Source organism: Pleurodeles waltl, chromosome 7 (assembly GCF_031143425.1).
Source record: "Pleurodeles waltl isolate 20211129_DDA chromosome 7, aPleWal1.hap1.20221129, whole genome shotgun sequence".
Classification (NCBI taxonomy): Eukaryota; Metazoa; Chordata; class Amphibia; order Caudata; family Salamandridae; genus Pleurodeles; species Pleurodeles waltl.
In genome coordinates, this window is record NC_090446.1 from 126373 (window position 1) to 141766 (window position 15394).

The 15394-nt window shown below is 49.0% G+C and overlaps 1 protein-coding gene across 1 annotated transcript in view; it reads right to left on the minus strand.

Moving 5' to 3' along the window:
• The window catches only part of LOC138303481 (serine-rich adhesin for platelets-like), a 194773-nt gene that overhangs the window by 96680 nt on the left and 82699 nt on the right, over positions 1-15394 (minus strand). The window contains exon 2 of the mRNA XM_069242655.1: positions 910-6004. Within this exon, the coding sequence (XP_069098756.1) occupies positions 910-5998 (5089 nt within the window). The 5' untranslated portion in view covers positions 5999-6004. The remainder of the gene's footprint in view (positions 1-909; positions 6005-15394) is intronic.

Below are 15394 nucleotides of genomic sequence, written 5' to 3' on the forward strand. Positions count from 1 at the left end.
CCTATAGCTCTTAATCAAGATGTTTAAAATTGAATGAATGTGTTTGTTAATGCTCTAAATTTGAACCTTTTTGCCACGAGTCTACCTCATTGCATGATTCTCAAGATACTTCTTAATGATGGTGCTTAGAAGCGACTAAACTAAACACAAATAAATGTTCCTGAATGCTAACCACAGAATTAAATACCAACATTTGGCTCTAGGAGTGACGTGCTACTGGCCACCAAGAGCTTCAATGCCCAGCCATGGGTGGTAAGAACTACATAAATGCTGATGCAATATAATCCAATTCTCCATGAAGACCGGGCCTTCCCACCACAATCCCCCATGGCACCTGCAGCTGCAGCAGCTGAGCCACACAGCAGGCACGGCTCCTACACAACTCTCTACAGCGGATCCCCGTAGCATCGGAGATCTCTGTGGCACAGTGTAGTTTGTGTCAGTGTGTTACAGTGAATCCCAGTAGGATCCATGATCTCCCCTGCACAGTGTGGTTTGTGCCAGTGTGTTTATGTTCTTGAATCCAGGTAGATAATTTATATGAAACAACTTCTTTTGTGGATAGACTCATGACCCCTGCAAGGCTATACCATGCTGGGGCTCTACCCCAGTGCAGGGGATGCAACAGAGACATGAACCCATGGAGTTCTTTAGGCCCGTAAGGCCCCAGTTTCACCATTTGGTTGCTCCGCAGATCAAGTCCCCTCGATTCTTCATTTCTATAGCTGTAGACTTTGCTAGTTATCCTGAGCACTCAGGATTTGAAATGGGCAACTAGATACGTTTGCCAGATGCAAGTGACCTTCAACAAGGAGGGTCTTTACCGTAAGCAAAGGAAAGGCCCTGGAGTGGTGGCACTGCTTCTATACTCATCATCTTTTTCTCTCAACTTTAACCACCACCACCTACCACATGTGCTCTGCACTGCAGGCAGCAGGCCCTCCTCTGCATTAGGACAGGCAGCATCTTCTGGCACGGCCACTTGCTTGAACAAGACTTTCGAATGAGAAGACAGTGGTGCTATTTTGAATAGTTTGGGGGTCAATGAGGGCAACTTGTCTGGTTCTCTTGCAGCTGTCTCCCCAAGGACCTTCTCCTCTGCCAGGTTAAGGTGTGAGACAAGGAGCGGGGTGGAGTGCCGGTGGCGCGTCTCAGCAGCATCTGTCCCACCACTTGTTCGGTAGACTTTGTGAGCTCTCCTGCCTAATTTGGGAGAGCTAATCTTTCTAGTGAGCGCCTGCAACACAGAGTCGTCTGGCACTTTCCATGTAGGCCCCCAGTTACTTTGAGTTTTAGGCTCAGCTGTGCCAGCAATCACAGTTACAGTTGCAAACCCAGTTTGGGGACTAAGAAAGACATTTTCAGAGGCTGAAGACAGGTCTGGTATTGGTGAGGTCTCTGCTCCCAGCAATGAACCATCCCTGTGATGGGTTCCATCAGTGTGTGGGCTGACAGGGAGGCTGTTTAACAAGACCTGAGGTGTCACAGGACTGCAGAACCTGCCATGGTTATCCCGGGGCTCAGTCGTCACCTCTTCACTGAAGGACCTAGCCGGTCTACTGTGCTCCGGCCACATCAATGGATTGTAGAAATGGATTGGCTTGGGTGTTTCACTCTTGATGGTTGGACTAGAGGTGTCTGTTATAGAAAGGTCAGTCTCCCAACGAGATGAGGTGTCCACCGCACCTTCTTCACCCAGAGGTAGGTTGTCCACAAGTTCTGCTGCCTGGGCTTCATCACATGCTTTATGAGGATCTGGGCTACACACCACATGTGGTTCCTGTACATCTTCACCTGCTCCATGAAGTTGTGTTGGCACTTGGCTGAGGAACTTCATGAAGTCCACTTTAAATCCAAATGGGTGGACTCTTACAGGCATGTCACCATGAGCTTCTAGGGGTCCTTCTCCAACGTTTTCTTCAACATCATTGAAACCTCCAACCATAGGATCAGTTAACCAGGATTTGGAGATTAAATCCTCCGAAGGAAAAGCTGGGTCTGTTCCAGAGGCCAAAGGAAACGCATCCCCCAAGTTCATGTTCAGGAAGTAGTCAGTCACAGGCTCCTGTACCCTCAAAGATACAGGTGTCTGCAGCCCCTCAGCGAGAGAACGTTCATGACAAGCACTTTGAAGTGGGTGTTCCTCCATTGAAACCAATGGATTCACCAGAGTAGGTTTTCCATCTGGCACCTCCTCATCGTACCCGTACCTTTCGACCAACAGGACATCATATGCCAGTTCTTCATTGTTTGTGGCGGAGGTGAAGGTGGAATGCTCCGAATCCGGGCGGCTTTCCGTTTGTTCTGAGACATCACCTTTGGTTGGAACCATTTCCAAGTCTGGTTCAGGTCTTCTGAAGTGCTCATGACTTTGAGATTTCGGAGTTTGGGAAATATCCTTCTGTAATTTATTCTCACGCTGATCTCCTAAAGCAGGTTCTTTACTCTCAGTGGCTTCACTCACATGTCCCACTTGCAGAGAGGGTGACACAGTATTATCTTGCCCATATTGTTGAAAGACTTCATCTCCTGGACCATCTGATGCCCACATGGAATCATCTACATTTTGCAAGTGGAAAGAGGAAGGAAAATCTATAGTGTTGACATTTTCAGACACTACTGATTCCTCTCCCACTGCAGAGGGGCTGTGATACTGTGGATCAAGTGCAGAAGGAGTACACAAATCGGATAAGTCTGGTGTGGCATCTGGGTGTTGTGTCCCCTTAGTTTGACAATCGACGGTGTCTAGTCCAGCAATACCAGGGCCTGTTGCAGGGTCCCAATATGTGGGACTGGAGTTGTTGGGTGGTAATGTGCCCAGAGTGTGAGCACTTGAATCATCCTCTACAAAATGTTTGTCAGGGGCGAGACGCTGAGAGGGGGTCTCCCACAGCTCGGATGAAGTTGGGCCGGTTGCAGAATGCTCTAACACGGTGCCTTGAGTGGCAGATGTCTCAACAGAGGACAAACTGTGATCATTCTTTAGCTGGTATAAATAGCTGGTTTCGCTGTCCTGGCCCAGGCGATCACCCTCCATTCCCTCTGTGCCAACCAATGCTGGAGGTAGAGTCTCATCGATACTCCTGTCCAGTGAATTACTTTGAGGAGAGTTCTTCATATTTGGCTCTTGGAGGTCTGCTAACTGACCCTCAATTGCAGAATCGAGAGCAGTTTGTGCCTCAGTATCTCTTTGATGAGGTTGACATAGCAATTCCACATGTAATGTGCTCTCAGCAGCCAAGGGCTGAGCATCCATGACAGCAGTAGGATATTTGATGCCGGGTTCATCTTCTGGGGTGTGGTCATGTATAATGTGAGGCTCTTGGTGATCTAACCTTTCGTATGGTTTATTCTTTGCCTCGGCCTCCTCTGCTGTGGTGTCCGATTGATCATAGGTCTCATGTGACCCAGCGGCATGATCGGATGTAGTCTTGGCCTCATTGAGTTCTGTGCTGTTACACCTTATGGTGCCTGCTTCTGTCGGAGCAGGGACCTGTGGCCTGAGGATTTCAGAGTTGTTTGATTCGAGGAGATCAGTGTGTTTTGGAAAACCACTGTGTACTAGTCTGGAGGGTGTATCTACGTGACACACATCCTGACTGTCTTTGGTTAGTGTGTTATGATCAGATTCGGTTGGCTCCACTCCCGTGCACAGCACAATATTCAAGTCTATAATGTCCGCATTATAGCTAGGATCATCTATCCTGACAGATATGGAGTCATTTGTGCTGTTGGATTCATCAGTGCTTTCTGCAGAGTTCATCACAGTAATGGTTTCACTGCTGCTTCCAGCGGCCTCTGTGGTGTTGGGCGACCGGTCACTGTTTCCAGTTCCATTTGTGGTGCTGCCTTCACCACTCATCTCCTTAGACTCCATGACGATGTCTTGTTCCTCACTGTTGTTTGTAGATCTACTAGTGTTGTCTGATTGGGTACGCATCATCTTAGACTCTATATTGTTGGGTGATTGTTCACTGTGCTCTTCAGAGTCAACAATATTCTCGGCTTGATCAGTTATTTCTATGGATAATATCCTTTTTTCCGGATCCTCGCTCAAGCCTTTAGTCTCAGCAACATTGACTGTTTGGCCACTGTCCTCTTTAGCTTCACGGCTATTGTCTAGTTGAGTTTCCATTTCCTGTGGCTCTGTGGTATTGGCTGAATGGGGCCTGATCTCAAACGGTGTCTCAGTTTTATCTGATTTCTCACTGATGCGTTTAGGCGCTATGATATTGGCTGGTTGATTACAGCTCTCTTCAGGGGGCAGGGTGTTTTCTGGTTGATCACTCTTCTTCGTTGTCTCTCCTATAATGGATTGAACACTAATCTCCGTAGTATCTGCAGTATTTTCTGGTTTATATGTGATGTCTTTAGAGTCTATGATGTTCTCTAACTGGTTACTGATGTTGTTAGACATTGTAGTACTGTTGGGGTAATTTAAATCACCAGACTCTATGGTGTTGTGCACTTTGTCACCAGGTTCTTGAGACTCGTCACTGGCATGTGCTTGATTACCGATGTGCTTAGAATTAGTGACAGTGTGTAGTTGGTCGCCCATCTCTTTAGAGTCTGTGACAGTGTGTGCTTGGTTGCAGATATCTTTAGAATCTGTGACAGTGTGTAGTTGGTCGCCCATCTCTTTAGAGTCTGTGACAGTGTGTGCTTGGTTGCAGATATCTTTAGAATCTGTGTCAGTGTGTGGTTGGTTGTCAATCTCTTTGGAGTTGTTGACAGTGTGTGGTTGGTCGCCGATCTCTTTTGGCTCTGTGGCATCGTTGGGTTTATCTGTAACCCCTTTGGGTGCAGGCGAGTTGAGTGCCTGGTCACAAATGATTTTACAATTAGTGAAACTGTGAGGTTGAACCTTGTTCTCTTCAGAGCCCGTTGATTTATCTGTTTGTTCAATCATCTCTTTTGGCTCTGTCATGCAGGGTGGCTCGTCACTGATCTCCTCACACTCTGTGGCGGTATGAAGCAGGTCACTTATCTTTGTATACTCTCTGGCATTGTGTTGTTGTTCACTTGTTTCTTTAAACTCCATGGAATTGTTTGGTTCTTCATGGACATTGGCATTTGAAGTGCTGGAATGGCCCTCACAGAGCTCAGTAGAGTCCCCAGTACTGTCCACTTGGCTGCTGAAAGTGTGTGAGTCATCACTGATCTCAGACTTCATGGTGTTTTCCGTTTGGTCACAAATCGTAACAGATTTTACAGTGTTGTGTGCTTTGTTTTTTATCTTCGTTGCGTTCAGCACATTATCTGGTTGGTCACAGATCTCTTCTCTCTCCATGGTGTTGTGCAGTTGGTCAGTAGTCTCTTCAAGCTCTCTGGCCATGTCTTGCTGATCATTAATTCTGTCATACTCTTCGGTATTCTGCGGATGATGACTGGTCACAGATGACTCTGAGATGTTGTCACTTTTGTCATGGATCTCTTTGGACTGGTGAGAATTTCCTGGCTGTTTGCTGATCTCTTTCAACCCTGTAGCATTTTCCTCTTGATGACAAACCACCTTAGAGGCATTGTGTTGTAGAACACTGATCTCTTGGGGCCTTTCAGTATGTTCAAGACGACCAGCAGTGTCTTCAAGAAGAGGTTGATTCGGAGGTCCAGCATTGCTTGCCCCACACTCCATAGACATGCGGTCACTGACACTGCTCCCTTTACACGCCGTGCTGTGGTCTGGTTGACCACTTGTGTCTTTGGAGTAAATGGTTTTGAAGTGTGCGCTACTGCTGTCTACTGAGTTCAGTGTATTGTCAGGATCCACAGTACTGTCTTGTTGGCCTGTGTCATTCATGGACTGCGCGGTCAATTGTTCGACTCTTGTGGAACTGTGCTTCTCCGTCCAGCGTTGTCCATTGGGCTCCAGTGACCTCGTCCCAGTCTCTTCCCAGTCACTGTCGGGTGCAGTGAGGATGCTTTTTGTTCTCGCCTCCGTGTCAGGGTGGTGATCTTTCTGAGAACGCACTGACTCCATCCCAGAGTCCATTAGCATGTCAGCCTGAATGGAGAAAACAACACAACAAGAAGTTAAAGGTAAGAAGTCAACCAATGTCATGAGAATTGCAAACAACATAAAGGTCAAGTAACTGACTCAAAGAAAACACACTATTGTCTAGAGTTCATTGAATAAAACAATGATTGGTTATTCAATATCTCCATCTCAAGGTCTAATCACACAGCAAGTCCCTAGATCATCAAGTAGATGTGTAATCCATTGCATTTAGTGATAGAAGCCCAGTGAAAGAAAAACTAGATTCTAACATCATTTAACAAGATGATTCTTTAGCTTGCTTCAGGTAAAATGCAATCACAGAGCAACATGGTGCAAACATCTGTCTTCATTCATAGTGGTTCCTCCCAAGATGATGCCCATGTCACTTCTCTAGGTTCAAACATTCACCAAAGCAATACACATCTAGCATTAACAATAGCAGCATGATGTAGGACAGTGGATTGATATTGGACACGGCCACCACCTGCTAAATGTCACTCAAATTAAATGAAATAAGCCTGTACTCAATCCCTAGTAACATGGGGCGAAGCAGTGAGGCTTAAGTCAGAGGCAATGTGTAAAGTATTTAAGCAGCGCATATACAGTAGAACAAATTCACACAAAAACACAATCAGATTCCACAAACCATTATAAACTAAAGAAAAACATTTATGAGCAAAGGACCAAAATCACACAAAATCCAATAAGGGAACTGGAGCTATGATTTTTTTTTTAATGTAAGTAAAAATAGGACCAGTAAGCAAAAAGCATCAATAAGGACGCAGTAGACCCGGACCTCGTTGTGATTTAATCCCAGCCATGGCATTGAAGTAGCCCTGGTAGAAATATCAGTGGAAGTATTGAAGGCAATAGGTTTGAAAAAGTTTTAAAGTCTTAACACAAAAATAACTTTATAGGTTTTGAAGAAGAAGAAGCGGTCGTCCTTCAGGACAATCCCTTCTTGACCACTGTGTAATGGTCTAACCACAGGAAGGAATGGTCCACTTCTGTTCTATGTGGAGGGCAGCAGAAGACAAACCATTGGTACAATCATATTGAAGGAGCCCAGAGCAGAAGGACCCCAATTCCCCAGCTCCCTGGATTTTGTAAGCTGACATAGCAGAATCCTGTGGCTTAAATTAGGATGGGAAGTTCTGCTACAGAAAATGTATATTTAACAGATTTCAGTGACACACACAGAATCTTAAATTACCTAGTGGTGGTCACCACTAGGTAATTATAGTTAGGACAATGTTTCTATAGAAAAAGCATTTTTTTACTTGCCTATATCCTTGGTGTAGCTTGACGAATCTTCATGAAATCTTCAAAAAATATTTGACAGTCATACCGGTTGCTGTCTGGAAAGTTGTGGGGTGCTCCCTCAAGCGGAGGCGGAGAAAAAAGGGGGGAGGGGGCGCAAAAAGGTGCATTTCCAAAGTTAAGTCCCACAGGGACTTTGAACAGGTCTACAGCCCAAACCACTGGATGGAACTACACCAAATTTGTCAGAAAGGTAGCGCCAGGTTGAAAAAATGCCCTTTGTGTTATACAGTGTAAATCCGTTCAGCAGTTTTAAAGAAATTTAACACAATCCAAACTTGTATATATAGGGACGCAAAGGCTCCACAAACTCACCAAATCTCGTGCTGAGATCTGATTGGCTGCCAACACTTCAACAAGGAAGAGTTGGCAGCCATCTTGGGGCTCGGCTTCAACCAAGTCCCAGAAAAAAAGTAGGACAAAAAAAGAAAAGGGGCCAGGGTAGCTCTGGTGCTGTGATTCCATAGGGAACCCCTCAGAGCAAAAAAGCAATTTAAAAAACATTTCAGCGGGAGACATGGCAGATCCACTGAAAATTTAAAGAAAATAAAGTGCAGGCTCCCGCGCTTGTTTAAATGCAGCAACTGGTTTGGCCAGGTCCCAGGGGCATTTACATTTTGAATGTGACGACCCCTGCCCCTCCCTGCAGTCCCGGGGACTGCCACCTCCCCCGGACTTAAAATGGATGCAGGGGGTCACCCGAACCACCCCCGAAGCCCAGGGACCGCCACCTAGTGTTTAATACAATGCAGGGGCCACTTGTCCCCCCCCTTCAGACCCAGGCACCGCCACCTCCCCAGGGCTTTAAATAAAATGGATTCCAAGTGGGGGGCACCAAGCTCCCCCCCTCCCGCAGACCTTCCTGGGGCTAAAATAGAATAATGAGTAGCGTCCTCCACTTCCTGGGGCAATACACGATGAAGAGGGGCCACATGGCCCACCTCGTGAAGTCAAAGATGGCCCTGGGACCACCACCCCCGCAGGGCAGCTCCTGCTAGGTTCCGGGGTGCCATCCCCCTCGACATACTTGTTTGCACTCACTTGGAAGGAGCTTTGATAGCTCCCAACAAGTCAGAGCAAACACTTCACTTCCTGCAAATGAGAGCTGTCAAACAGCAGAGAAGGGTCACTTCTGGCCTAATGGTCGACTGAGTGTTAAAGAGTAAAGTGCATTGGCGTAGAGTGTATTGGCATAGAGTGCAGTGTCGCAGAGTGGTATAGAGTACAGTTGTGCAGAGTAGACTGGTCAGGGCTACACTGGGTGCTGTAGAGTGCAGTGGTGAATAGAGTAGAGCATTGGATTACAGTAGAGTTGTAGAGTGTAGAGTAAAGAGGCATAGAGTGAAGTGGCGTAGAGTGGGGTGGTGCAAAATGCAGTGGCGTGGAGTGGGTAAAGTTGATTGGTGCAGAGTAGTGTGCAGTGGCGTGGAGTGGTGTAGAGTAGAGTGTAGTAGTGTGGAGGCAGTGTCTAGAACATTGCACAGAAGGGGGGAATGTATCGGGTCACATGGACCCAGCTGGTTTATTGTATTTGTTTATTGCACTAGTGATAAAGTGTCACACACACGGTCCCCCAGTGTCGCACACAGGCACACTAACACAACTTAGAAATATCACGAACACACTGAAAGCCTGGCAGCCATGACCCACCCTGTCTCTGGCAGACTCTGCTCTTTAATCACCCGGAAGTGAGCATCCCCTGCAGTCATCACGCGGCAGGCACTTCCGGGACTGACTCAGCACCAGCCCTTCCCTGCCTTCAGTGTGAGGTAAACACCAAATGCCTCCCCCCACCCCCCCGGCCACTCCTCAGAAGATGAGACTCAGAACACAAACACCGAGGGGTGAAACCATATGGTGCCATGAAGATCTCTACTGCTTGCTTCTAGTCGCCAATCACCCAGGGCAATGTTACTGACTCCCTGGACTGACCTCAGAAGGGATTGAAGCCAGAGCCAGCCACACTGGAAGTGCTCTGAGGGGATCAGGGGGTGCTGCAGAGACGTATGGAGACTGCAAGTGGCACCCCGACATCTGTAGCAGGTGCTTATCCCGCTGAGCTACCCCTCTGGTTGTGAACAGGAATAGCGCCCTCACCGGAAATAAAAACACTGCCAGAGCCCCGCCTCAAGTTTAGTTAGGTAGTATTATAATTCACATATTAATAAGGGCCCAAAGAGTTGACGTGAGTGAGAAAAGGGGGTACTAAAGTGATCCACAGGTGTCGGTCTCTGCCAGGTTCTTTCCTTAAGCTGCAGGGCCCTGAGTTCAGCTCCCTTTAGTGCAGGGCCCTGTGTTCAGCTCCCTTTAGTGCAGGGCCCTGTGTTCAGCTCCCTTTAGTGCAGGGTCCTGGGTTTAGCTCCCTTTCGTGCAGGGCCCTGTGTTCAGCTCCCTTTAGTGCAGCGCCCTGGGTTTAGCTCCCTTTAGTGCAGCGCCCTGGGTTTAGCTCCCTTTAGTGCAGCGCCCTGGGTTTAGCTCCCTTTAGTGCAGGGCCCTGGGTTCAGCTCCCTTTAGTGCAGGGCCCTGGGTTTAGCTCCCTTTCGTGCAGGGCCCTGTGTTCAGCTCCCTTTAGTGCAGGGCCCTGGGTTTAGCTCCCTTTAGTGCAGGGCTCTGTGTTTAGCTCCCTTTAGTGCAGGGCTCTGTGTTTAGCTCCCTTTAGTGCAGGGCTCTGTGTTTAGCTCCCTTTAGTGCAGGGCCCTGTGTTCAGCTCCCTTTAGTGCAGGGCCCTGTGTTCAGCTCCCTTTAGTGCAGGGCCCTGTGTTCAGCTCCCTTTAGTGCAGGGCCCTGTGTTCAGCTCCCTTTAGTGCAGGGTGCAGTGTTCAGCTCCCTTTAGTGCAGGGTGCAGTGTTCAGCTCCCTTTAGTGCAGGGTGCAGTGTTCAGCTCCCTTTAGTGCAGGGTGCAGTGTTCAGCTCCCTTTAGTGCAGGGTGCAGTGTTTAGCTCCCTTTAGTGCAGCGCCCTGTGTTTAGCGCTCTTTAGTGCAGCGCTCTGTGTTTAGCTCTCTTTAGTGCATGGCCCTGTGTTCAGCTCCCTTTAGTGCAGCGCCCTGTGTTTAGCTCCCTTTAGTGCAGGGCCCTGGGTTTAGCTCCCTTTAGTGCAGCGCCCTGGGTTTAGCTCCCTTTAGTGCAGCGCCCTGGGTTTAGCTCCCTTTAGTGCAGGGCCCTGGGTTTAGCTCCCTTTAGTGCAGGGCCCTGGGTTTAGCTCCCTTTAGTTCAGGGCCCTGGGTTTAGCTCCCTTTAGTACAGGGCACTGTGTTCTGCCACCATAACCTGAAGAAAAAAAGGGCACAGACAGCCTGACATGCAGAGGCTTATGTGCCACATCTGCAGGGAGCAGGAATCTGGCTGTGAGGACCTCCCTTCCGCAGAGAACACTGAGTGCAGAGACCGGCCAGTGGACAGTGAATGAGAGGCGGAATGAGACTTAAGGGCCCTGTGAGGGTGAACCACTGAAAAGATGGGCACCCACAGCCTACCCCGCCTGAAGCCATATTCCACCGCCACTACACCGGGTTACAGCTTCTTTGCGTAACTTACAACACCCTACCCAGGCCAGGCTGACCACAGCATCCAACCCAGACCCGGCTGCCCGCAGCATCCAACCCAGACCCGGCTGCCCGCAGCATCCAACCCAGACCCGGCTGCCCGCAGCATCCAACCCAGACCCGGCTGCCCGCAGCATCCAACCCAGGCCCAGGCTGACCACAGCATCCCACACAGGCCAGGCTGACCACAGCATCCCAGACAGGCCGGCTGCCCGCAGCATCCTACCCAGGCCGGGCTGCCCACAGCATCCTGCCCAGACCAGGCCAGGCTGACCACAGCATCCTACCCAGACCTGGCTGACCACAGCATCCTGCACAGACCAGGCCAGGCTGACCACAGCATCCCAGACAGGCCGGCTGCCCGCTGCATCCTACCCAGACCATCCTACCCAGACCCGGCTGACCGCAGCATCCTACCCAGACCCGGCTGACCACAGCATCCTACCCCGGCTAGGCTGCCCAGACCGCCGGAGCCAGGGGTCTTGTGACATTCAGCATTTTCTTGTGCAAGTGCCTCTCAGAAGTGAGTGCTGTCCCTAAAACCCTCTGTCCACGTTTGAAAGAGACAGAGGCTGACTGAACTGCTGGTATCTTGTGGGACCAGCAGACTGGATGCTTTTTGCCCTCACCCGCAGAGGTTCAGTGGGATCAAACTTGCACACTTTCAGTCAAAGCAGAGCATACACTTTGAGCTCCTTTACAAGTCTCTGCCCTGTGTTTGCATCTGTGTAGAGTGCCCTCATGTATAAAGACCCACAGGAGACCACATTCAGACTGATCAGTACCTCATGGACTTCAGTCATAGCTGCTAGTCTGAGTCTTATTAAATAGGTCTCTTTGTGAAAAGAAACAGCGCTGCCCAGATTATATATTCATTGCGAGTTATGGCAGTGCTAACATAGCAGGCTCTTTTTCTGCATAATCACGTTTCGGGATGACTAGCCTGTCCTGTCCCTTGAAAGCCACTGCTAAAGAAGAGGTGCTTGCAGCGGTATGTGGCTTCTGTGGTTCCAGGGACAGCAGCAGTACTTGTCACAAGGATTGTTCACTGCCGCCAAGCTTCAAAGGCCCTGGAGGACTGGCCTTAAAGATGTCCGGAGAACTTCCAGTGGTTACAAATCGTTTGCTCTGTTTTTTCACCTACTTTGTTTTTCTGCCCATGCAATGGTTCTGGTCGTTCACAGTGCGGTGCAGCGCGACTCTGGTGTTTCTCTGTGGTATGTCTGGTGTTTTACATGAAGTTTGCAAATGATGTGCAACATTAAAGACATATTTCCATAATGCTGGTGGTATTGAGTATGGGATTTGGGGTATAGAGTGTGCCTGCAGAAGCTAGACTCCATTATAAAGCAGAAGAGAGGTGTTACAGGTGCAGGAGAGGTTGATACACACACCATGGAGAGTGCGGGCCCTTATAAAGTAATCTTCACAGGGAAGAGAGACCTGAAAGCAACCGCAGGGAATCAGAAAGGCAGGAGACAACTGTGCCCCAACTAGGCTGGATTTGCACATCCTGAGTCACTGGTTAGCGATTGTACTGAACTGGATTAATTTAGTAGGAAATAGCAAGTACTATACATTTTTTTTTAATTTACATGTAAAGATCCTTTTGTCACAGATAACTACAAATTCAGAACGTACTGTATTTAATATGTGCAGAAGAAGCGGTGCCCACAAGGGAACAGCCAGATGATTTCGTCTCTGAAAACACAAGCATTGTTCCTCGGCTCCTTGTGCAATCACAGTGACTGTGCAGTGCAGGAAGGAGTTAGACCACATTCCAGCCAGAGTGCCTCAGACGTCTGCAGTGACACAACCCATTACCAGTCTGTATAAAGAGTTCATAACATACAGTGAAATGAGCTCTGTGCACATGAGACAACCAGGAAAAATGAGAAAAGCTCATACTATTCCCAAACTGCTCCCCGAACAGCGCACACACACACCGTGGCTGCAGCAAGGAATTCAGCCACATTCCAGCCAGAGTGCCTCAGACGTCTGCAACAACACAGATCTCGTTACCAGTCAGTACAAGGAATTCATAACATACATGACATGCGCTTTGCATGCAAGAGGTGGGCAGGAAGAACAAGAAATGTTAATACCATTCCCAGAATGCTCCCCGGCGAGTGCACATTCACAGTGGCTGCGCAGTGCAGCAAGGAGTTCAACCACATTCCAGCCGGAGTGACTCAGACGTCTGTAACGACAGACCTCGTTCCCAGTCAGATTCTCCGTATTTATTATATCATATGAAGCATCCATATGTTGTCAACCTGTCCTTGAATATTCAGGCAAATGCTAGCAACGTACCCAACGCACTTCAGGCCTGTCAGGTCCCTTGCCAAGGGGGATATACTGAAATTGATAATACAACAAATAGTGAAACAGAGATAACTCAAGGTATTGAGTGACAATCTGATGTTTAAGCCATACAAAAGGTGTAACACCCTTACTACCATACTGAAACTGATCAGTGAAGTCCGCATGAACATCTTGTAAAAAACCTGGAGTGGAACAAAGCTGTCTTAGAAGAGTTGGGGAGACATCCCAGCGCAAGGAGATGGGGCATCGAGCACTGATCACAGTGGAGCACCCGCAGTGTTCTATACATGAGGCAGTAAAACTCTTGTCATGTGGGCAGATTCTGGTGCCAGGTACTGCCCTTTTCAATGTGGCACTGGCTGGAACAGCTGATACCAGCAGGCAGGGAAAGTGGAACAAAAGCCAAGGTATGGACACTTTGAATGCTTGGGGCAGAGCCCTGACCGGATTCTCAAGTTACTATGTGCACTTTAAAGAGACAGGAAATTAACACTTTAGCACTAACCTGACACTGCAGTCTGGAGGGCAGTTCAAGTCACAAACGAAAGAAAGTGCTTAAATCCTATAGGTCAAAGTGTGTTCAAAACACATGTTCTCATAAGAAAGATGGATAGGTTGCTGCAACAAACAGCAGAGCAGCAGGTAAATGCTCAGTGATCCAGGAAAGGATGCAACGGCCACATGCAGGTCAGTGCCAGCGCTCAGAGCGAGGCGCTGCACAAGGGCACCATGGCCCTCTTGGAACCAGCACTTAAGGTTTGTGTTATAGCTCAGTCTACAACGCCTACTTTGAAGACCTCACCAGCTCTGACAATCAATCTTTAGCCTTCCAAGGGAGGGTCTAACTCCTCCCACCAACCCCAGGGGCCAGTTGTACCTTCTCTGAGGTACCTGGCTGCAAAGTCCGGGGGCTAATGTCAGCACTCTTCCCCAAGGGCGGGTCTGGGCTCCTGTATAAATAAATGGACATCCTGCCACTCGGACTCCAGTCAAGACCACATGCTCGGGGTCTGCTTCCGGTCTACGAGTGCCTGAGACTCCCGCACACACCCAACACGTGGCCCACTGCACCATCTTGATGCATCACGACCCACACATCAACGCTTCGCCAGGCCCAGCAATGTGGAGGTGAAACTACTGATAGGTTTACGCATGACTATGTGAAAGGGCAAACATCTGCACACAAGATGACCCACCAAGAAAGGAAGTGTGCGCCCAGATGACCAGGGCTTCCAGTCTCGCATCCTACGTGAACCTGGCATGGAGCAATATATGGAGTGCAGAAGCCTGTATGCATCCGCACCCATCACCCCTGAGCCCCCAGAACACATCCATGGAAACATGAACATAGATTTGAGGGCTGCACCCCTATGAACTCTCAAACGCTTGAGCTGAACAGATTGATGAGGCTCTTCGAGAACTGGCCTTGCAGGTCCAGCTGGCCCAAGGGTCAAGATGAAGCACGAAATATTAATCCACATCAGGTTGCAACCCCCACGACCATCAGCAGAAACCCTTCCGCTGGTGAACGCCTGTGATTAATGCACCCATGACCCAACATCAGTGTAGGACTGGCAAAGCGGGCAGTCGGGCATTGAGCGATGGGTGATGGGCACAGAGGGCACTTGATGGAGAGAGTGAAGCAGCCTGGCTGGGCTGCCAGGTGATGCTTTTCCATTGGGATAACAGAGGCTGTGGCCCTCCCTTCACCCCCTGCCCTGTCATGCCACCGCCCTGAGGCAGTGGTGGGCTGGGGAGGGGGTAAGAGAAGGGGCCACTCTGGGGCCAGGTGTCGCTGTGGGTGTTGAGCCATCATCACCTTTTACCCAGTGTCTTTCCCTGGATCGAGCCCCTCACCCTCTCAGGCCCAGATGGAGGAGGTGTCTGCATTATCTGCACAGACCTGGCATGACGCTCGGAGCTGTCCAAGATATGAGGAATCAGATACGAGTCCCAGCGAAACAGCCTGTGATTCTGGGCACATCAGTTCATCGCCCAGGCCCTAAACTAAAGATGAATCCGCTCTGTGGAGTGGGACTGGTGCTCATGAGCAGCGTCCAGGGCACTTGCGTCGAGTTCATACGTAAAGAGGATTCTTTATATAAAAACGTCCATCGTTTTTAATGCAGATTTTCTGCCTTTGGTTAACTTAACTATTAGCAGAGCCTCTGGATTTATGTGGCAGGGGAGGCTCAAATTATGTGGCAG